The 24,145-nt window shown below is 49.5% G+C and overlaps 1 protein-coding gene across 2 annotated transcripts in view; it reads left to right on the forward strand.

Annotated features, from left to right (window-relative positions):
* The window catches only part of WDR13 (WD repeat domain 13), an 84,337-nt gene extending 78,314 nt beyond the window's left edge, over positions 1–6,023 (forward strand). For both annotated transcript variants that reach the window (XM_050775661.1, XM_050775660.1), the window contains 7 exons: positions 205–314; positions 438–568; positions 1,178–1,485; positions 2,646–2,826; positions 2,927–3,068; positions 5,115–5,233; positions 5,692–6,023. In XM_050775661.1, the coding sequence (XP_050631618.1) occupies positions 205–314; positions 438–568; positions 1,178–1,485; positions 2,646–2,826; positions 2,927–3,068; positions 5,115–5,233; positions 5,692–5,876 (1,176 nt within the window). In that variant the 3' untranslated portion in view covers positions 5,877–6,023. The remainder of the gene's footprint in view (positions 1–204; positions 315–437; positions 569–1,177; positions 1,486–2,645; positions 2,827–2,926; positions 3,069–5,114; positions 5,234–5,691) is intronic.
* The last annotated feature ends 18,122 nt before the right edge of the window (positions 6,024–24,145 follow it).

Genomic DNA, 24,145 nt, shown 5'->3' on the forward strand with positions numbered 1-24,145 from the left:
CCCTGTCTTGAGTATCTGCTGAGCAGGGGGAGGGCAGGAACAGCAGAACTCATGAGGAAGCCACTGTACAAGCAGGCAGCGGTGGTGGTGGCAGGGGGCACGGTGAGAAGTGATCTGGCTCTAGGTAGATTTTCAGGGCTCCATACCTCAAAGGTTCTCGGGTTTTTTGCAGGATGCACCCACCCTGACCCTTTCCATTTGCAGGACTTCGAGGATGATCCTCGGGCCCTGGGGGCCCGTGGGCACCGTCGTTCTGTCAGCCGAGGCTCCTACCAGCTGCAGGCACAGATGAACCGTGCTGTCTATGAGGACAGGTATGCACAGAGGCAACCAAGGCTGGGGGTGGGTTGCGAGGAGGAGAGGGGCCCTGGGGCAATGGCAGACTGAACACTTTTGCATCTACCTCCTGTCACCCCTCACTTCCTGTTGGGGCCCAGGCCCCCTGGCAGCGTGGTGCCCACGTCAGCGGCAGAGGCAAGTCGGGCCATGGCCGGGGACACATCACTGAGCGAGAACTATGCCTTTGCGGGCATGTACCATGTTTTTGACCAGCACGTGGATGAGGCAGGTGAGCCAGTGGGTGGCGGGTTCCATCACCAAGCATTTGCCCAAACTGTGACAACCAACCAAGGCATCCTTTTCTGAATCCAAGGCCCCTGGCACACCTCCAAAGGAGGAATGACCATCCGTAAAGCCTTTTGCAGACTGAAAATCCCTCTGCAAAGTGGTCTGCAGAGTCTCAGTGCTTCGTCTATTGGAAAGGGCCTCAGAAGCCTAAGAGAGCCCTTTGCAGCAGGCTGCCTGGGTTCCTGAGTCACTTGGAAGAGTTCAAAGCCTTTGCTGATGATAAATCCCCTTGCAGAGGGCAGAGTGGGCTACAGTGTCAAGGGTTTTGCAAACTGCCAAGAACTTGATTATAAAGTGTTCCCTAAGACAGGAACTTTCTCACATTGCAGAAGACTTGCAATCTGCAAAGGAGCTGCTAAGACTTAGGGAGTTTTGGCAGAGAGTCTTCTGGGGTTACAGTTCCCTTTGTCAGCCAAGGAAAGCCCTTTGCTGAGGCCACCGTGCCTCATGCCGTGGGGCCCCAGCCCCTGGCACACACGTCAGAGCCTTTTAGAGAGAAAAGTGCCCAATGAGTGTGCAGACTCCCACTAATGGCTTCTTGGCATTGCAGTCCCAAGGGTGCGCTTCGCGAATGATGACCGGCACCGCCTGGCCTGCTGCTCACTCGACGGCAGCATCTCCCTGTGCCAGCTGGTGCCCGCCCCACCCACAGTGCTTCGTGTGCTACGGGGCCACACCCGTGGTGTCTCTGACTTCGCCTGGTCCCTCTCCAATGACATCCTCGTGTCCACCTCACTGGATGCCACCATGCGCATCTGGGCCTCTGAGGATGGCCGCTGCATCCGGGAGATCCCTGACCCTGATGGCGCTGAACTGCTCTGCTGCACCTTCCAGCCCGTCAACAACAACCTCACCGTGGTCAGGCTCCAGGACACCCACTCATCAAGGGCTGATGGGCTGGGTCAGGAAGGCCATCTGAGGGATTCAGAGTATAAGGAGGGACAGCCAGGGGGGCCTAGGATCCCCCCGCACCCGCCCAATCTCGTCACAGCAGTCCTAGTGTGGTCAGACTTAAAAGGGAAGCAAATCAGAAGACAGGGGAGTGGGCCGGGCGTGGTGGCTCACGCCTGTAATCCCAGCACTTTGGGAGGCTGAGGCGGGTGGATCACGAGGTCAGGAGATCGAGACCATCCTGGCTAACACAGTGAAACCCCGTTTCTGCTAAAAATACAAAAACTTAGCCGGGCGTGGTGACGGGCGCCTGTAGTCCCAGCTACTCGGGAGGCTGAGGCAGGAGAATGGCATGAACCTGGGAGGTAGAGCTTGCAGTGAGCCGAGCTGGCGCCACTGGGTGACAGAGCGAGACTCCGTCTCAAAAAAAAAAAAAAAAAAAAAAGGGGAGTGCCATTCTTGGTCTGGGATGGCCTTGCTGTGGTATACTCCAGGGAGCACTGGCCAGGGGCAGGGTTCTGGCTCTGGGGCCCCTTTGGTCCCATCAGCTGCAGTCCTACAGTTTTCCAACTGCAGGGGCTACCTCTGAGGAGCAGGATGATGAGGCTGAGCCTTGTCTGGTCTGTCAGTGGCCCCACCATGTCAGACTCCAGGGTAGATTGGTCAGAGAGCAGGGGAAGGACATTAGAAAGTCTGGTGTAACCCGGAGTGGGGTGGGGTGAACTGCAGAGGAACCGACTAAGGGTGAGCTTGTGGGCCGGGATTCTCCCCACATCAGCAGCAGCCCCACAAGTTCCAGAAAGGAGCAGCCAGGGAGCAGGGGAAAGCTGGGATCACAGGCCTAGATGGGCCCTGTGGTTCTCACACTGTGGGAGGACCAACCAAGGGGCAGCATGATGGCTCCGAAGGCCCTTTAGTCCCATAGGCAGGTGGCCTACTCTGGGCAGATTGCAAAAGGGGCTGGCTAGGGAGGTGGATTCATGCCTGGTCACCTTGTCTACCTGCCACAGCCGCACTGTGAATAGACTCAGGGACTAGCCAGTCGCATCAACAGCAACCCCATTGTGGTCAGACTCAAGGAGGGCCTGGCTGGGAGCAGGATGATGGTCTGTGCATTCTCCCCACAGGTGGGGAACGCCAAGCACAACGTGCATGTCATGAACATCTCCACGGGCAAGAAAGTGAAGGGGGGCTCCAGCAAGCTGACGGGCCGTGTCCTTGCTCTGTCCTTTGATGCCCCTGGCCGGCTGCTCTGGGCGGGTGATGACCGGGGCAGTGTCTTCTCTTTCCTCTTCGACATGGCCACGGGTAGGCAGACAGCAGGCCTGCATCTGAGTGCTCGCCCTCCAGCCCTTCCAGGGCACAGCCCTCACCCTCGCCTTTGCCTTCCCTCCCTCTGCTGCTGCAGGGAAGCTGACTAAAGCCAAGCGTCTGGTGGTGCATGAGGGGAGCCCTGTGACCAGCATCTCAGCCCGGTCCTGGGTCAGCCGCGAGGCCCGGGATCCCTCACTGCTCATCAATGCTTGCCTCAACAAGCTGCTGCTCTACAGGTGGGTCCCCCATCAGGGCCTCCTGGAGATGGAGGGCCTGCCTCCTCCAGCACACTGGGACAGTAGCTCATCTCCTCCATCAGGTTAATTTAATTGAGGGAGCAGTAGTAGCAGTTAACAGTAATAGCAATAGTGAGCGTGTTTACAGCAATCACTGCGGCCAGGCCCGTTCGAAGCAGTTTCCACGTATCACCATATTGAATCCTTGCACCGACCTGTGAGGTAGGTGCTGTTATTATTTCCATTTTGCAGGCGAGCAAACTGAAGCATAAAATAGATTAGGGCTACCTAAAGCAGAGGCCTGTTTTCCTTTCTTTTTTCTTTTATTGTTTTTGTTTTTGCGGGGGGCAATTTGGGGTTTACTGTCCCCACTCACATCTGTCATGTTGCCCAAATGCAGTTCTCAGCCTGGGCTACACATTGAAATGACCTGAAGAGCTTCAAAAACTCTTGCCCGGGCCCCTCTGCAGGCCAGTAATTTCAGAAGCTTTGGGATGGGCCTGGGCATTGGTAGATTGAGAAATTCCCTAAGCGATATCTAGCCAGGCCTGAAAACCACTGCCTAAGAGGATGCTTTTTATTCTACCCCTTTATTTCTCTCCTCCTTTTTAAACAATTTCTATATATACTTAAATTTTTAAAAATTTAAGTGTACCCTTAAGTTTGTACCCATTTCCCACAGCCTCTCCTTTCTTCCTCCTGCCACCTCTGGCCTCCTTCTGCCACAGTAAAGCCCATTAACGATCCACATCTTTCCACATATCCTTGTCTGTCTACAAATCCTAGGCGTGTACACATATCCACGTGTGTTTTTGTTTGTGAGACAGGGTTTTGCTGTTACCCAGATTGGAGTGCAGTGGCATGATCATGGCTCACTGCAACCTCCAATTCCTGGGCTCATGCGATTCTCCCACCTCAGCCTAAGTAGCTGAGATTACAGGCACACGCCACCATGCTCGGCCAACTTTTTTAATCTATTTTTTGTAGAGATGAGGTTTTGCTGTGTTACCCAGTCTGGTCTCGAACTCATGGCCTCAAGTGATCCACGCACTTTGGCCTCCCAAAGTGCTGGGATTACAGGCGTGAGCCACCTTGCCTAGCTCCCACCACAGTTTTGAAGGAAAGACATTTTAAAGAAATGGCCTTTTCCGGCCAGGCACAGTGGCTCACGCTTGTAATCCCAGCACTTTGGGAGGCCAAGGCGGGTGGATCACCTGAGGTCAGGAGTCCGAGACCAGCCTGGCCAACATGGCAAATCCCCTTCTGTACTAAAAATACAAAAATTAGCTGAGCTTGGTGGCAGGTGCCTATAATCTCAGCTACTCGGGAGGCTGAGGCTGGAGAATTGCTTGAACTTGGGAGGCGGAGGTTGCAGTGAGCTGAGATGGTGCCACTGCACTCCAGCCTGGACGACAGAGCCAGACTCCATCTCTTAAAAAAGAAAGAAAAAAGAAATGGCCTTTCCTACATTTCAAGTTTCTCACCATGCGATGCCTTGTGGCAACCCCCCAGGTCACCTGTGGGGACTGTGGTTTATTCTAAGGGCTGTGCAGTTTTCCACAGTGTGGGCGTACCATAGTGTGTTTATTTCCTCTCTTTGTGCCTGTCTTAACACCGGATCTTTTAGAGACCCTTAGAAAGAAAAGCTAGTGAATGAAACTGCAGAGGCTCCCATTTATACCAACAGAGATGGTTTCTGAACCATCAGTAACTCACACATCAGCCCCTATTTATAGTTTATGCAGTCATCTCAGAATTGGGTGTCATAAGCTGGGTGTGGTGTGTGCCTATAGGTAGTCCCAGCTACTCGGGAGGCTGAGGCGGGAGGATCACTTGAGCCTGGGAGGTTGAGGCTGCAGTGAGCCATGATCGCACCACTATACTCCAGCCTGGGTGACAGAGTGAGATCCTGTCTCAAAAACTAAAACAAAAAAAAAACGGGTTTCATGCACCTTGAAAAGAACTTAGGCACAGGGGTGGGGACATAGGCCCACAACTTGTCTCCCTGCTGGGGCTGTGTTTTGACCCGGTCTGTCCTCCTGTCAGGGTGGTAGACAACGAGGGGACCCTGCAGCTGAAGAGAAGCTTCCCCATCGAGCAGAGCTCACATCCTGTGCGCAGCATCTTCTGTCCCCTCATGTCGTTCCGCCAGGGGGCCTGCGTGGGTGAGTCCTGTAGGGACAGGGGATCTGGGTGACTGGGGAGGGGCAGGAGCCAGGGCTGGTGCCAGCCTGGCTCAGACATCATGACACTCTGATGCCCTGACTTCCTAGGCCTCATGACCCCTCCTGCCCCAACAGCCTCACTCTGGGACTCACAGCTCCAAACAGCTCAGAGAACTCACAGTTTGCACTTGGTCTCGGCCAAAAGGCCGAGAAGTGATGAAAACTCACACTTTGAACGCACTTCCCCCCAAACAGCCCAGAGACCTCGCACTCTGCACACAGTACCGAAACAGCCAGGCGACCTCCCATCTAGGGATGGGGCCCCCTCAAACCTCCCCAAGCCATGCTAGGACCTCACACCTCGGACATACACACTTCAACACCTCAGACACCTCAGGGACTTCCCACCACGGGCACCCCAGGCGCCTCCCGATGGCCTCTCCCTCTCACCCCGACAGTGACGGGCAGTGAGGACATGTGCGTGCACTTCTTTGATGTGGAGCGGGCGGCCAAGGCTGCCGTCAACAAGCTGCAGGGCCACAGTGCACCTGTGCTTGATGTCAGCTTCAACTGCGACGAGAGCCTACTGGCCTCCAGTGACGCCAGCGGCATGGTCATCGTCTGGAGGCGGGAGCAGAAGTAGGGTCCTGTCAGCCCTGCTGCTGTCCTCCATCCCACCCCTCTTACTCCAGCCTCGTGTTGTAAATAAAGTTTCGGTGGTCGTGCTGAGGGCCAGCTCCCAACTCTGCCAGGGACGGGCAGGGCAGCGGGCAGCTCCAGGAACACAGTGGAACGGGGTTCATTGACTCATTCGTGCATTCATGCATCGACGGATTCATTCATTCCACAAGCATTGATTGAATGTCTGCTGGGTCACAGGCACCGCCTTAACTGTTTTACATACTCATGCATTCAATAGACATTAGTGAGCCCCGACCGTGTGCCAGGAACCGTTCTGGGCACTGGGGATACTGCTCTGACCTAAACTGACAGAAATGCCTGCCCTCATTGGGCTTGCATCATAATGGAGACAGTAGACAAAAATACGGAACAGGCCAGCTAATGATGAGTGGTGTGAAGAAAATAAAGCAAGGATGGGAGACAGAGCTACAGAAGTTGGGGGAGTGGGCTCTTTATGGTGACAGCATCAGGGAAGATGATCCTGACAGGGTGACTTTTTTGTTCTTGAGACAGGGTCTCACTCTGTCACCCAGGTTGGAATGCAGTGGCATGACCATAGCTCACTGCAGCCTCAATCTCCGGGACTCAAGTGGCCCTCACTTAAGCCTCCCAAGTAGCTGGGACTATGGGTGTGTGCCACCACACCTGGGTACTTTTTGTATTTTTAGTAGAGACGGGATCTCGCCATGTTGCCCAGGCTGGTCTCAAACTCCTGGGCTCAAGCGATCCACTCGCCTCAGCCTCCCAAAGTGCTGGGATTACAGGCGTGAACCACCACACCTGGCTCAGGGTGACATTTAAATAAAGACTTGAATGAAGTGAGTGGGAGTCATAGTGTAGGGGGAGAACATTCTAGGCAGAGAGAAAGCCAGCCTAAAGGCACTTAGGCTAGAGCGCTCCAGAAGGATCATTGTGTATGCCAGAGTCTTGCTGGACCAGAGTGTGACAGTAGATGAGGTCAGACAGGCCAGATGCTTCGTGGGCCACAGTGAGGACTTTGGCTTTTTTTCTGAGTGGGGGTGACCAGAAGGTCTCAAGCAGAGGAGGGGTATGATCTGACTTGGTCATAGAGGCTCCCTCTGGCTGCTGAAGGGAACAAATTGGGGGTGGGCGTAGAAGCAGGGGACCCAGCAGGAGACCCCTCTGAGCGCAGTGATGGGGACTTGCACCAGGGTAGTGACAGTGGAGGAGTTGGCAGGGAACATTGGGTTGGACCCCCAGCGGGTTCACCATGTTAGGCTGCAGGACTCTGCTGCCTCCTCAGGGGGCGATATTCCCAGACTCCTCCACACAGCAGCCCTTGCCTGGGCTCCACCTCTCTCTGTGCATAGTGTTGTTTCTTGAAAGCAGGGAGCAGACGTGTTGGGTCCTGGAGCCCCAAGCTGGTGCAGGAGCAACTGGAAGTTAAGGCTGACCTGGGGCCTCCTGCTGTGTGGTGGAATCTCCATCCCTCAGACCACCCTTGTCTCCTCCCAGCCCCATTCAGGGTGCAAATTCCAGCCCTGGAACAGCTTAGAGACCAAAAAATGATGTTAAGTATTTGAGGGGAGCCCCGAGAGAGGAGAAAAAGGTTTGAGTATTGATGGGAGTAAATAACCAAAATCGCTTATCAGTGGCCTGTGTCACCAGAAAATGTCAAAGTTACCTGAAGCGGCAAAGAGGCTCTTGCTCCATCCCCTCCCTTCCTCCTCAGCTCCATTTGTTGCCACATATGCGTTGACTGGAACTGCGACTGACATCTTGGGACCTTAGGGTCAGTCCACAGCTTGGTAGAGACTCCAGCTTGGTCCAGTGTTGCTGAGCTGCTGAACTCGCACCAAGAGTCTTGTTGGAGGGAAATAATCTCCCGTTTGTTCAGTCCAGTTATTTGACAGTGTGGTTACTTTTACCCCAAGCATTTCTATCTGGCACTTCCATCTAATAGACCTCAGGGTACATGGTGGTGAGATAGGGACATCAGTGAGCTAGATTGTTCCCGTGGTAAAGGTCATGTATGTGTGTGTGTGTCATGGTCCCCAATACCAGTCCCAGGCCCAGTGATTTGCTAGGAGGACTTCCAAGACTCAGTATGTGGTTGTATTCATGGCTATGATTGATTTATTACAACAAAAAGATATAGAGCAAAATCAACAAAAAGAAATGGTGTGCAGGACCAACTCCCAGAGAGACCCAGTGACAAGTTTCCAGGGCTCCTCTCTCATTGGAGTCACAGAAGATGTGCTCGGTTCACAGTAATGGGTTGTGACAATACATGCGAAATGTTGTCAACCAAGGAAGCTCAATTAGAGACTCAGCACTCAGAAGTTTTTTGTTGTTGTTGTTGTTTTGTTTTGTTTTGTTTTGTTTTGGGGGGGGTCTTGCTCTGATGCCCAGGCTGGAATGCAATGGCGTGATCTCGGCTCACTGCAGCCTCCACCTCCTGGGTTCAAGCGATCCTCGGGCCTCAGCTTCTCGAATAGCTGGGACTACAGGCGCACACCAGCAAGCCCAGCTAATTTTTGTATTTTTAGTAGGGATGGAGTTTCACCATGTTGGCCAGGCTGGTCTTGAACTCCTGACCTCAAGTGATCCTCCCACCTCAGCCTCCCAAACTGCTGGGATTACAGGCGTGAGCGCCTGGCTGGTATCAAGTTTTTACTGGGGTATGGTCACACAGGCACCCCCTGCCTGGCACCTACCCAAATCCCAGACTCCCAAAAGGAAAGCAGGGGCTCAGCATAAATCACCTTTTTAAATTATTATTATTGAGACGGAGTCTCGCTCTGTCGCCAGGCTGGAGTGCAGTGGTGCGATCTCGGCTTACTGCAACCTCTGCCTCCTGGGTTCAAGCAATTCTGCCTCAGCTTCCTGAGTAGCTGGGACTACAAGCGCGTGCCACCATGCCCAGCTAACTTTTGTATTTTTAGTAGAGACGGGGTTTCACCATATTGGCCAGGCTGGTCTCCATCTCTTGACCTTGTGATCCGCCCACCTCGACCTCCCAAAATACTGGGATTACAGGCGTGAGCCACTGCTCCCGGCCCACTTTTTTATACAAACAGCTTAGGTAGAGTAAGCCATTCTTTTTTATTTTTTATTTTTTTCTTTTTTTGAGACAGGGTCTCACTTTGTTGCCCAGGCTGGAGTGCAGTGGCTCAAACACGGTTCGCTGCAGCCTCAACCTCCCAGGCTCAAGCAGTCCTGCTGTTTCAGCCTCCAAAGTAGCTGGGACCACAGACATGCACCACCACAACCCCAGCTGATTTTTGTAGAGATGGGTTTCACCATGTTGCCCAGGCTGGTCTTGAACTCCTGGGCTCAAGTGATCCTCCCACCTTGGCCTCCCAAAGTGCTGGGATTACAGGTGTGAGCCACCACGCCCGGCCAGAGTGAGCTGTTCTTATCTCTTAGGGAATGGTGGGAACCCTCCTGGAATCTATGTTCCTAGACACCAGTCAAGGGCCAACCTTGAAGCAGGCCTTTCCAAAGATCGCAGTTGAGGCCTGCTCTGTTACTGTTTTTCTGCACAGTATGCAACACCACACAGATGCCCAGTTTCCACCAAGGTCTGTGGATGGCAAGATAATTTTGAGGAACCTCCTTTTTCGCTAACATTTTTCTTCTTTTGTTTACACTCCACATTCTCTATTGAGTCTAGATTCAAGATGATTGATCATGAATATTGTGCATGATTTTGGGGGTCTCCTCTTTGTGAAATTTTGAGGTGGCAGATTTGACATTCTACTTTAAACTCATCTTGGTGGTACTTTTCTTGACTCACCACCTGAGGGGGAATAGATAATGCAGAAAGAATAAAAAGAGTGTTATCAGTCGCATTCGGGCCTCGGTTAACTTGTCCAGCATCACTGGTCGGGCCTCGGTTAACTTGTCCAGCATCACTGGTTTCACATCAGATCTGAAGCTCTGTCAACCATTCCACTATCAATGCCCCTCTGGTCTTGCCTCAAATCGAGGCTTTGATTAATTGTTCCCTGCCCTTTGTCTGACTTTGAACCTGTGTGTTTGTCAACTACTTTACCATCAAGAGCCTCTCTGGGCCAGGCGCGGTGGCTCATACCTGTAATCCCAGCACTTTAGGAGGCCAAGGCGGGCAGATCACGAGGTCAGGAGATCAAGACCATCCTGGCTGACACGGTGAAACCCTGTCTCTACTACAAATATGAAAAAATTAGCTGGGCGTGGTGGCGGGCGCCTGTAGTCCCAGCTACTCAGGAGGCTGAGGTAGGAGAATCGCTTGAACCCGGGAGGCGGAGGTTGCAGTGAGCCGAGATCGCGCCACTCCACTCCAGCCTGGGCGACAGAGGGAGACTCCATGTCAAAAACAAAAAACAAAAAAACAAAAAAAATGGCTGGGCGCAGTGGCTCACGCCTGTAATCCCAGCACTTTGGGAGGCCGAGGTGGTGGATCACGAGGTCAGGATATTGAGACCATCCTGCCCAACATGGTGAAACCCCATCTCTACTAAAAATGCAAAAATTAGCTGGATTTGGTGGCGTGTGCCTGTAATCCCAGCTACTCAGGAGGCTGAGGCACAAGAATAGCTTGAACCCAACAGGCGGAGGTTGCAGTGAGCCAAGATTGCGCCACTGCACTCCAGTCTGGTGACAGAGCGAGACTTGTCAAAAAAAAAAAAAAAAAGAAAAAAAAGAAAAAAAAGCCTCTCTGGTCTCAGAACGAAGCTGGGCCTTTGTTAACTATTACCCCACTGGTGTACCACTGGTCAAATCTCAAACCAGGGCTACTGTATAATATTTCACTAGCAATTGACTTCTGATCTGACCTTGAACTGAACTTGGGCTTCTATTGACTACTGTATTTTGTGATCAGCGCCCTTTTGCTCCGTTCCAACCTCGAGGACCCTCAGTCCTGACCTTGCATCTGGGCCTCTGTTAATTATTTCACCACCAATGCCCTTATGGTGTCAATTCCAATCTGCACTTCTGTATTAATGATTGTACCACTGGTTGGGCACAGTGTCTCATGCCTGTAATCCTAACACTTTGGGTGGCCGAGGCAGGCGGGTCACCTGAGGTCGGGAGTTTGAGACCAGAGTGACCAACATGGAGAAGCACCGTCTCTACTAAAAATACAAAATTAGCTGGGAGTGGTGGTGCATGCCTGTAATCTCAGCTACTCAGGAGGCTGAGGCACGAGAATAGCTTGAACCCAACAGGCGGAGGTTGCAGTGAGCCAAGATCGCGCCATTGCACCCCAGCCCTGGGCAACAAGAGCAAAACTCCGTCTCAAACCCCAAACGACAACAACAACAACAAAACAGTTGTACCATGAATGCCCATGGAGTCTACACTTAAGCCCAGGCCTCTGTTAACTAGTCTACTATCATTGACTCTTTGGTCTGACCTCAGACCTGGGCATCTCTCTCTTTTTTTTTTTTTTTTTGACATAGAGTCTTGCTCTGTTGCCCAGGCTGGAGTGCAGTGGTACCATCTCGGCTCACTGCAAGCTCCGCCTCCCGGGTTCATGCCATTCTCTTGCCTCAACCTCCTGAGTAGCTGGGACTACAGGCGCCTACCACCACACCTGGCTAATTTTTTTGTATTTTTTAGTAGAGACGGGGTTTCACTATGTTGGCCAGGATAGTCTCGATCTCCTGACCTTATGATCCGCCCGCCTTCGCCTCTCAAAGTGCTGGGATTACAGGCGTGAGCCACCGCACCCGGCCCTGGGCATCTCTTAATGTTTCTTTCACCAGCACCTATGACCTCAAACCCAGGCACTTTATTTATTTATTTTTATTTTTTATTTTTTTTAAGACAGAGTCTCGCTCTGTTGCCCAGGCTGGACTGCAGCGGCATGATCTCGGCTCACTGCAACCTCCTGCTCCTGGGTTCAAGCGATTCTCCTGCCTCAGTCTCCCGTGTAGCCAGGATTACAGGTGCCTGCCACCACGCCCAGCTAATTTTTGTATTTTTAGTAGAGATGGGGTTTCACCATGTTGGCCAGGCTGGTCTCAAACTCCTGACCTCAAGTGATCCTCCTGCTTTGGCTCCTAAAGTGCTGGGATTACAGGCGTGAGCCACCGCACCCGGCTGACCTTCATTTGATGTTCTAGCTTCAAGGTCCTTCTGGTCTCGAATCAAACCTGAACCTCGGTTCACTTTTCATCCAACAGTGCCACATGGGTCATGCCTGGTCTTCTTTTTAACTGTTCAACCTTCAGTCTCTTCTCATCTGACTTTGAATGTAGGCCATTTTGACTCACACCATCAATTGGTCTGATCTCAAATCTGGTCTCCTGTTAAGCATCAATGTTCTTCTGGCTGAACATGTTCTCAAAATCTGGGTTCTCTTTTCTTTTCTTTTTTTTTTTTAGACGGAGTCTCGCTCTGTTGCCAGGGCTGGAGTGCGGTGGCGCGATCTCAGTTCACTGTAACCTCCGCCTCCCAGGTTCAAGCGATTCTCCTGCCTCAGCCTCCCGAGTAGCTGGGACTACAGGCACGTGCCACCACGCCCGGCTAATTTTTGTACTTTTAGTAGAGACAGGGTTTCACCATGTTGGCCAGGATGGTCTCAATCTCTTGACCTCATGCTCTGCCCGCCTCGGCCTCCCAAAGTGCTGGGATTACAGGCATGAGCCACCGCGCCTGGCCACCGGGTTCTCTTTTCTAGTCATTCCACATTCAGTATCATCCTGGTCCCTAATCAGAGCTCTTCCACTATCCTTGCTCTCTAGTCTGTCTGATTCTTAACCAGGACTTACATTTCCTATTTCATATTTAAAGATCTACTGGTCTAGTTAGCCAACACAGCCATTTAACTATCCCCAAATCCTTCCACTCCAAGCCTTCTCAAACCAGTCTTCTGTTAAATATACCACCAACTCCCATCTGGTTTGACCTTGAATCTGATCCTCTGATAACTGCTCCATCGCCAGTGTCCTGTGGATCTGTCATTGAAATTGTATAGTTATCTCTTCCAACACCAGTGCCCCTAGAGTGTGAACTCAAACCCCAGGCTCTGTTAAGTATTCTAGACTTGAGTCCACTCTGAACTGACCTCAAACCTAGATATTAATTTGATTGTCCTCATCCCTTTTTCTCTGGTCTGACCCTAAACCACGGTCTCTGTTAACTGTTATGCCTGGAACGTTCCTCTAGTCTGAGTTCAAGCATTTGCTAACTATCCCAATATCAAATCCCTCCTCTTTGTCTAGATATTTAACAGAATAATTAAAGCAGAACTATTTAAAAATCCTTGCCCCTCTTACTTGACCTCAAATCTGGGTGTCTTTATTCCATCATCAGTGCTTTTTCTGGTCTATTATTGAACTCTGTGTATTAATTCTCCTATCATTAATGTCCGCATCTGACTTTAAACTATGGTCTCTGTTCATTCTTCCGCTATAAATTCCTCTCTGGTAGTGTTGCCTTCCACACAGACCTCTGATAAAACTACCACTGTTAATGCCCCCTTAAACAAGGACTTTGGTTAGTGAGTTTACCATCAATACCCTCCTGTTTTATTTTATTTTTTTATTTTTATTGAGACAGAGTCTTGCTCTTGTCACCCAGGCTGGAGTGCAGTGGCACGATCTTGGCTCACTGAAACCTCTGCCTCCCGGGTTCAAGTGATTCTCCTGCCTCAGCCTCCTGAGTAGCTGGGATTACCGGTGCGTGCCACCACGCGTGGTTAACTTTTTTTTTTTTTTTTTTTTTGAGACGGAGTCTCGCTCTGTCGCCCAGGCTGGAGTGCAGTGGCCGGATCTTGGCTCACTGCAAGCTCCGCCTCCCAGGTTCACGCCATTCTCCTGCCTCAGCCTCCAGAGTAGCTGGGACTACAGGCGCCCGCCACCTCGCCCGGCTAGTTTTTTGTATTTTTTAGTAGAGATGGGGTTTCACCGTGTTAGCCAGGATGGTCTCCATCTCCTGACCTCGTGATCCACCCGTCTCGGCCTCCCAAAGTGCTGGGATTACAGGCGTGAGCCACCACGCCCGGCCTTTTTTTTTTTTTTTTTTTTTTTGAGACAGTCTCACTGTGTTGTCCAGGCTGGAGTGCAGTGGCACGATCTCAGCTTACTGCAACCTCTGCTTCCTGAGTTCAAGTGATTCTGCCCCCACCTCCTGAGTAACTGGTATTACAGGCATGCACCACCATGCCCAGCTAACTTTTGTATTTTTAGTAGAGACAGGGTTTCGCCATGTTGGCCAGGCTGGTCTCAAACTCCTGGACCTCAAGGGATCCGCCTGCCTCTACCTCCCAAAGTGCTGGGATTACAGGGGTGAGCTATCACGCCTGGCTGATACCTTCCTATTTATAAAGCACTGGCCCTGGCATGTGTTAACTAGTCCATCACCCATGCCCTATTTTCTGACCTTGAACTTGGACCATTGTTTGTTTTTGAGACAGAGTTTCTTTTTTTTTTTTTTTTTTTTTTTTTTTTTGTGATGGAGTCTTGCCCTGTCGCCCAGGCTGGAGTGCAGTGGCACGATCTCAGGTCACTGCAATCTCTGCCTCTGGGGCTCAAGTGATTCTCCTGCTTCAGCCTCCCAAGTAGCTGGGACTACAGGCGAGCGCCACCAGGCCTGGCTAATTTTTTGTATTTTTAGTAGAGACAGGGTTTCACCATGTTGGCCAGGCTAGTCTGGAACTCCTGACCTCAGGTGATCTGTCCGCCTCAGCCTTCCAAAGTGCTGGGATTACAGACGTGAGGCACCGCGCCCGACTGGACCATTGTTAAGTGTCTCTATATCCATGCCTCTTCGGTTACACTTTAAACCTGGGCTTATGGCAAATACTTCAGCATTAGTGGCCTTCAGATCTGAACCCAAATATAGGAGATTAAATTACTGGACTTATAAGGGCTTCACAGTGGTCACTATTAAGGAAATGCAGACTGCAGTCCAGATAAAATGGGGTGAGAGACTGCAGTGTGGACAAAAGTGTCCACAGAAATAAATGTGAGTTCTAGTGGAGTCACAGACTAGGGTGTGGACACTCCTAGGATCTATACCTGACACTGTGTGACCCCAGGAATTTCTGCACCCTGCTCTGTGTGACACCAGAAGTAGTCATGTCCCAGTATGTATGTGGCCAGGAGTGTCCACATTCTAGTCTTTGTGGCCTGAGGATTGTTGGCATCCTGGTCCCTGAACCCGTAAGTTCACCCTCCAGTCTGTGTGACCCATAGGTGTCCAAATTCCTATTTGTGTGAACCCAGAAGTGTTCATATCACAGTCAATATGAGGATCTATACCTAGTGTGTCTGACCCCAGCATTTCCAAACTGCAGTCTATGTGACCCATGGGGTTCACATCCCAAGTATGCCTCCACCCTGCCTGTGTGACTCTCACAGCATCGAAACCCCTGTTTCTGTGATCTCAGAAGAGTTCACATTCCCATTCACAAAGGAGAGAATATATATTCTTTCATTTCTGCTGCTGATAATTAGAGAAATGTAGATTCAATTTTTTTTTTTTTGAGATGGAGTCTAGCTGTATCGCCAGGCTAGAGTGCAGTGGCATGATCTTGGCTCACTGCGACCTCTGCCTCCCGGGTTCCAGTGATTCTCCTGCCTCAGCCTCCCGAGTAGCTGGGATTACATGCGCCCACCACCACATCCAGCTAATTTTTGTATTTTTCGTAGAGACAGGGTTTCACCATGTTGGTCAGGATGGTCTCAATCTCTTGACCTTGTGATCCACCCTCCTCGGCCTCCCAAAGTGCTGGGATTACAGGCATGAGCCACCGCGCCTGGCCTCAACTCTATTTTTTTTTTTAACCTAAAGGTAATCACAAGTGGAATTAAAAACAGGGATAGGTTGGCACAGCAGCTCACGCCTGTAATCCTAGCAGTTTCGGAGGCTGAGGTGGGTAGATCACTTGAGGCCAGGAGTTTGAGACCAGCCTGGCCAACACAGTGAAACCTTGTCTCTACCAAAAAAATACGAAAATTAGCCAGATGTGGTGGCATGTACCTGTAGTCCCAGCTACTCAGGAGGCTGAGGCAGGAGAATCACTTGAACCTGGGAGGCAGAGGCTATGGTGAGCCGAGATCGTGCCACTGCACTCCAGCCTGGGTGACAGAGTGAGACCTGTCTCAGGAAAAAAAAAAAAAAAAAAAAAATGACAAGGGCACTCAGACTGAATGAATATTCCAAGGAACAACCAAATGATATCTGAATCAATATGATTCAGAAAGTTTTTTAATGATGCATAAAAATGCATGAGAAAAGTAAAGAGAGAAAACAGCAGTTACAATAGAAGTTCAAGATAAAATTAAGGGAAAAAAGCATTAGACAGTCAAAGAGGACCCTTTTTATTGATGAAGGGCATGATCAACATTGAAAATACAAGTAATGAATTCCTGTATTCCATACAAGAGACCAAATCTTTAGCTAAAGGAATGGAAGAGAGCCAACTGAATCCTAGCCAAGCTCATGCATATGGTTGGATCAAATTAAGCAGTCTTCACAGCAGACACTAAAAATTGAAATGGGCGTATCAGTTAGGGTTAGTGGACAATAGAGGAAAAGCGAGGAAGTGGACACATGGTTTACCCATTTTCTCACCGTGGACCCAAGAAAGGATACTTTGGTGACCTTGGGTGTTCTCTCGTGCAGTGAATATAAGTGGCTACAGTACAATGTTGAGCACTCTTATGAGACCTTGACATGACTATACTAAGTTCATTTTCAGGTGCTTATTCAAAGGGGAAGTCACTGATGGCAAATTCTAACTCACAGCCTCATCTGTATAGAAAAGATGTGCCGTGATCGTGCCACTGCACTCCAGCCTGGGCAACAGAGTGAGACCTTCTCTCTAAATAGTAACAGTAAGTTCCAAAACAAAACAAAACAACAACTTATAGTGGCCATAAGCTCCAGACCACAATGTAATCGTGGTTAGAAATTAGTAGTCGATTATACAGAAGAAGCCATTAAGCCCCTCCTACCACAGCTAACTGAGGTTCTGGCTGGTGGCTCTGGGGCTTTGTCCTCCATCTGTCCATGGTGATGCTCTAGCATTACATAACAGGGTTGGTCTGGTCAGCTCTCAGCACATCGACATAACTTACTCTTGCATCAGAGAGATTATTCAAGTGCCAAGTACCACCACTTTCTTCTTCTTCTTTTTTTTTCCCTTGAGACAGAATCTTGCTGTGTCATCCAGGCTAGAGTGCAGTGGCGCCATCTGGGCTCACTGCAACCTCAAGCTATTCTCGTGCCTCAGCCTCCCGAGTAGCTGGGACCACAGATGCACGGCACCACGCCCAGCTAATTTTTGTATTTTTAGTAGAGACAGGTTTTGCCACATTGGTCAGGCTGGTCTCGAACTCCTGGCCTCAAGTGATCCACCCACCTTGGCCTCCCAAAGTGCTGGGATTACAGGTGTGAACCACCACACCCAGCCACTTTCAAACTCTTCATTGTTGAGTTTTTCTAAGTTAAAACAACCTGCTTCTTGAGCTATGCTGCATATTACATGTTTCAGGAACTCCCCGCAGACTGATTTCCCAGCTCCGGAAACATGCAATCCATCTGTTATTCCCTTGGACTTTTTGCTTTCTTCATTTTAGAGATGGGGGAGGGTCTCACTATGCTGCCCAGGCTGGACTTGGCCTCCTGGGCTCAAGAGATCTTCTCACCCTTGCCTCTCAAGTGGCTGGGACTACAGGTGTGAGCCACTATGCCCAGCTTTTTGATATATCGATTCCCTCAGAACCAGGTGGAAACATGTTCTGAATAAAAGCCAGTCCTGGGTTTTCTTGCTCTGCTCACCGGCTTGGTTGTGTTGGGCTGAGCCTTATAGAACACAGTGCCAGAGACCTTCTCAGGGTCACTTCCTGTACCCTTGACTTTGAGCTGCAACCCTCTGGTTTTCTCAGGTGAGCTTTCCTGACTCTTTCCACTACTCTTCAGCTGATAAACAAAGTGACCATTCCACTCATGTGCTTTCCCCTGGGGTAACTCCTGGTGGATGCAGTCTTGGGACCCCTTAGTTTCACTGGGCAGTGTCACAGGGCAGGCTCTTTAGAAGCAGAATTTGAGCTGGAATTTGGGGCACAGGAGGTTTATCAGTTGATGTAAAGGGAAGGAGGAGGAAGCAGGATTGGGCAGGGGGAGAGCTGAGTACAGATGCAAGCCGCACCGCACAAAGCCTTGGCCAGCCCAGCGGGGAGCTCTGGAGCAGGGATGGCGTGGCAGAGTGTTTTGGGGTAAAGGGCATGAGCTTGGGGAAGTGGTTCTCTGCAGACCCTGAAGGAGCTGACAGCTGGAGGCTGCCTGCCCACCGCACTCCCTGCAGCTGCACAGCGAGCCTTTCCTTGAACGGTGTCTCAGTGGTGCACGTTTTTTTGTTGTTGTTGTTGTTTGTTTGTTTGCTTGCTTTTTTGAGACAGAATCTTGCTCTGTCACTCAGGCTAGAGTGTAGTGGCATGATCTTTGCTCATTGCAACCTCTGCCTCCCGGGTTAAAGCGATTCTCATGCCTCAGCCACCCAAGTAGCTGGAATTACAGGCGTGCGCCACCACACATCTCTACTGTTTTTAGTAGAGATGGGGTTTCAGCATGTCGACCAGGCTGGTCTCAAACTCCCGATCTCAAGTGATCCGCCCACCTCGGCCTCCCAAAGTGCTGGGATTCCAGGCGTGAGCCACCATGCACGGCCAGTGGTACACATCTTTGTCTCCCACTGTCAGGAAAGGTATGGGGAGGGACTGTGAAAAGAAATGGGTGGCCACTGGGTAAGTAACTGGGGACCCAGGGAAAATCCTGTTACTCCCATGACTCACCCACATGGTCCTGAGCCAGTCACTTTACCACTCTGTGCCTCAGTTTCCTCAAGACTCAGTTGAGGGTTGGGGAGTACATCCATTCATTCTTCTGACCTATATTGACTGAGTATCTCTATGTGCCAGGCACTGTGCCAAGTTATAACAGTCAACAAGGCACACAAAACCTCTGCCCTCAGGGAGCTGACATTGCCAAGAACCCCTCAGATCTATGCAGTGACCCAGAGTGAGGGCAGATGTTACCCTGGCCTTGCTTGCAATGATCGTGATTGCTTGCAATGATCGTGGCCTCACTGCATATTCAGACAGATGACAGCCTGACATGGAAGCTGAGGAAAGAATCAGTGGCATCCACATGGTAACAGGAAGGAGGGAGCCACTGTGGGTCCTTGAGCAGGAGCACAGAGATATCAGGGCAGCACTTCAGAAGAGCAATTCCAGTGGCAATCAATGGAAAAAGACCTTTTTACTGCATGTCACCCTGCCCCTTAGGTGAGTCCAATTAAGGCAAATAGACAGGCGAGGCCAGGCCACCCTGTCCCCTGTTATGTTTTTGGTTTTGGTTTGTTTATAGCTGAGTTATTCCCTAGTGGTGGCAGTGATGATTGGGAAATTGGCTTTCTGATCTGACCATTTGGTGACTTCTAGGAATCAATGAACGGATGTTGGCAGAGAACAGCAGGAGTCGGGCATGTTAGCCTGTGCCTCTCGAATCTCTTGCCCTGTGGTTAACTGTGTGAAAATGAGTCACTGAGCTCCCTCTGTGGCTGCAGTCAGACTCCTGGGGTGAGGGAGCCATGTTTTCCCCTCCCTGGAGGGTGTCCAGACATTATTTTGTAATGTCACTTAAAGGAACTCAGTTCTGGTTGGCTGAAAGAGATACATAAGCATTTATACAAATCAAATATTCCTAAAATTATAGGAAAATTAGGAAATCAAACTTTTTAAATGGCTGTCCTCTGTAGTCCAGGAAGAAATTGAACTTGCAATACTGTCAATGCACTAGACTTGAAAAAGATTCCTCCTTCAGAAACCAATTCAGAATCCAAGTTCTCATAATTAAGATAAATCTCTGGCAAATGACACTAGTTTAATTATTTGAGTTTAATAAAAACAGTATAGGACGGGCGCAGTGGCTCACGCCTGTAGTCCCAGCACTTTGGAAGGCCAAGGTGGGAGGATCCCTTGAGCCTGGGAGTTTGAGACCAACCTGGCCAACATGGCAAAACCCTGTCTCTACCAAAAATACAAAAATTAGCCAGTAGTGGTGGTGTGCGCCTGTAGTCCCAGCTCCTCGGGGGGCTGAGGTGGGAGGATGGTTTGAGCCTGGGAAGCAGAGGTTGCAGTGAGCTGAGATCATGCCATTGCACTCCAGCCTGGGTGACAGAGCCAGACCCTGTCTCAAAAACAAAACAAAACAACAACAAAAAACAATATTATGCTATTATTATGTAATTATCCTGTAATTATTATGGATGTTTTCTCTTTGATTTGTTAGTGTTAAGGATAATACAAGTGTGCATTTATCTGTTTAAGTTTGTGTTTTCCTAAATTGATGAAGGTTTACTGATCAAGTAAGCTACCACTTCTACATAATGTTGAAGATTACAAAAAATGTATCCTTGCATTTGACTAAAATAAATCATTAATCTAATAAGTTTATTTCACCGTAATTATGTTTTGTAGTATGTCATCTTGAAGAAGATAACTTCCAAGATCTTTAGGTAATTGAAAATTCTGACTGATACTCAATGTACTTAATTAATGGATATTCATTGGATGCCCAGATCATTTCTGAGTAAGGAAGAAAACAGAAACACTGATTACTAAGCACAATTTTAAATTTGTATAATTTTGCTGCTTCCTATTTTTAAATTTAATTCAATTTATTTTAATTGAGACAGGGTCTCATTCCGTCGCCCAGGCTGGAATGCAGTGGTGTGAACACGGCTCACTGTGGCCTTGACCTTCCGGGCTCAAGCGATCCTCCCACCTCAGCCTCCCAAGTAGCTGGGACTACTGGTGCATGCCACCAAGCCCGGCTAGTTTTCGCTTTTTGTTTTTTGAGACAGGATTGCCCTCACTCCGGTTGCCCAGGCTGGAGTGCAGTGGCCTGATCTCGGCTCACTGCAGCCTCAAACTCCCAAGCTTAGGTGATTCTCCCACCTCAGCCTCCCAAGTAGCTGGGACAACAGGCACACACCACCACACCCAGCTAATTTGTGTTTTTTTTGTTGTTGTTGTTGTTGAGATGGAGTCTCACTCTGTCTCCCAGGCTAGAGTGCAGTGGCGTAATCTCGGCTCACTGCAGCCTCCGCCTCCCGGGTTCACGCTGTTCTCCTGCCTCAGCCTCCCGAGTAGCTGGGACTACAGGTGCCTGCCACCACACCCAGCTAATGTCTTTTTTGTTGTTGTATTTTTAGTAGAGACGGGGTTTCATTGTGTTAGCCAGGATGGTCTCGATCTCCTGACCTCGTGATCTGCCTGCCTTGGCCTCCCAAAGTGCTGGGATTACAGGCATGAGCCACTGAGCCCAGCCTACTTTGTGTATTTTTTTTTTTTTTTTTGAGAGAGGGTTTCACCATGTTGCCCAGGCTGGTCTCGAACTCCTAGACTCAAGCAGTCTTCTCGCCTCGGCCACCTGAAGTGCTGGGATTACAGGCCTGAGTCACTGCACCCAGCCATAATTTTTGTATTTTTTGTAGAGATGGGGTTTCGCCATGTTGCCCAGGCTGGTCTGGAACTCCCGAGCTCAAGCAATTCACCTGCCTCGGCCTCCCAAAGTGCTGGGATTACAGGTGTGGGCCACTGTGCCTGGCCTGCTGTTTATTTGTATGTGCTACAGAGAGGCCCTCTTTTGGGGTCTATCAATCAACATGTCCATTTTTGCCACATCAAGATGTCATATAAGGGACGTGGGCCGTTCTAGGGAGCTGGTTTAGGTGTAGCCCTGAGCTTGGCTAGTTGATTAAAATGACATTTCACAATTGTCCACACCTCAGTGAAGTCAAAGCTAGTTCTGTTTAATCTCTTAGGGCTTATTAAAGACCCCAAAGAGCTTTGATTTATGTGGGTTATGGCTATTGATACTTATTGGGTTAGAAATTAAAACAGAAAATTGTCAATATTTATTGAGTCATAATAATAACAAATGCATTAACATGTTTAACATAAAGAATATCTTAGGGCTGGGTGCAGTGGCTCATGCCTGTAATCCCAGCACTTTGGGAGGCTGAGGTGGGAGGATCGCTTGAGGCTGCAGTCAGACTCCTCAGGTGAGTGAGCAATATTTTCCTGTCCCTGGAGGGTATCCGTAAATTATTTTGTGAAGTCACTTAAATTAAAGGAACTCTGTTCTGATTGGCTGATAGAGAGAAATAAGCACATATACAAATCAAATATTTCTAAAATTATAGGAAAATTAGAAAATCAAACTTTTTTTGATTTCGTGGATAACATAGAGACCTTGTCTCTACTTTTAATTTTATTTAAAAGTAAAAAAAGTTGGGTGTGATGGGGCATGCCTGTAGTCCCAACTACGTGGGAGGCTGAGATGGGAGGATTGCTCAAGCCCAGGAGTTTGAGGCCACAGTGAGCTATGATGGTGCTACTGCACTCAAGCCTGGATGACAGAGCAAGACCTTGTCTCATAAAACAAAACAAAACAAAAATGTATCTTGGTATTACTATGAAATTAGTTCTGACCTTTGGGCCCCTGCCATCTGTCTTCAAGTAAAGTGTCAGTTTGTTCCATGATATGAAACTTGGAAAGTGAATGTTATTTGCCTTGGTTGATAACACCTGAGTTATGGAGGAAGCTATGCAATGTATTCGTGTCTTACGTTTCTTTCCTTGGCCTACAACATGCTTGGTGATTCTTTCTTTTTTTTTTTCTTTTTCATTTTTGAGATGGAGTCTCGCTGCTCTGTCGCACAGGCTGGAGTGCAGTGGCGCAATCCCGGCTCACTGCAACTTCTGCCTCCTGAGTTCAAGCGATTCTCCTGCATCAGCCTCCCGAGTAGCTGGGACTACAGGCACACACCACCAGGCCCAGCTAATTTTTGTATTTTTTTTTTTTTTTTAGTAGAGGTGGGGTTTTACCATGTTGGCCACGCTGGTCTTGAACTCCTGACCTCAGGTAATCCACCCGCCTTGGCCTCCCAAAGTGCTGGGCTTATAAGCGTGAGCCACTGCTCCTGGCCTTGTGCCCAGCCTTAATTTTTTTTTTTTTTTTTTTTGAGACAGAGTCTTGCTCTGTCGCCCAGGCTGGAATGCAGTGGCGCGATCTCGGCTCACTGCAACCTCTGCCTCCTGGGTTCAAGCAATTCTCCTGCCTCAGCTTCCTGAGTAGCTGGGACTACAGGCGCCTGCCACCACGCCCAGCTAACTTTTTGTACTTTTAGTAGAGATGGGGTTTCACCGTGTTAACCAGGATCGTCTTGATCTCCTGACCTCATGATCCGCCCGCCTCAGCCTCCCAAAGTGCTGGAATTACAGGCGTGAGTCACCGTGTCTGGCTCTATGTCCTTAATTTTTGAAAAAAAGAAATACAAAGAAAAAAATTTTCTCTCAAGTGATTTATAATCATGTTACTCTATCTGTATTTTTATGTTTTGTTGTCACTTTGGTCACCATTATTGTTTCTCAGGTACCTATAATACTGTCTTACTCAAGTGTATAAAACTCCTCTGAATTTTTCTTTTTTCTCTTTCTTTCTTTTTCTTTCTTTTTTTTTTTTTTTTTTTTTTTTGAGATGGAGTTTCGCTCTTGTTACCCAGGCTGGAGTGCAATGGCGTGACCTCTGCTCACTGCATCCTCTGCCTCCTGGGTTCAAGTGATTCTCCTGCCTCAACCTCCCGAGTAGCTGGGATTACAGGCACCTGCCACCATGCCCAGCTAATTTTTGTGTTTTTAGCAGAGACGGGGTTTCACCATGTTGGCCAGGCTAGTCTCGAACTCCTGACCTCAGGTGATCTGCCCACCTCGGCCTCCCAAAGTGCTGGGATTGCAGGCATGAGCCACCACGCCTGGCCTTCTTTTTTTTGAGAGGGACTCTCTCTCTGGTGCCCAAGCTGGAGTGCAGTGGCACGATCTCGGCTCACTGCAACCTCCACTTCCTGGGCTCAAGCGATTCTCCCGCCTCAGCCTTCCGAGTAGCTGGGATTCCAGGCATGTGCCACCACGCCCAGCTAATTTTTGTATTTTTAGTAGAGACGGGGTTTCACCATGTTGGCCAGGCTGGTCTCGAACTCCTGACCTTAGGTGATCTGCCCACCTCGGCCTCCCAAAGTGCTGGGATTACAGGTGTGAGCCACCTCGCCTGGCCTAGTTTTTTACTTTTATCTTCCCAAAGCCAGACCTAAATATAGAAAAAAAAAAACTTTCATGATCTCCTTTGTACCTAAAACTATCTTTGACATTTCACACAGGGACCCTAGAAAATTACAGGGATCAGTTATTTCACTTTATTTAAAAAGGA

This window comes from Macaca thibetana, chromosome X (genome assembly GCF_024542745.1).
Source record: "Macaca thibetana thibetana isolate TM-01 chromosome X, ASM2454274v1, whole genome shotgun sequence".
NCBI lineage: Eukaryota > Metazoa > Chordata > Mammalia > Primates > Cercopithecidae > Macaca > Macaca thibetana.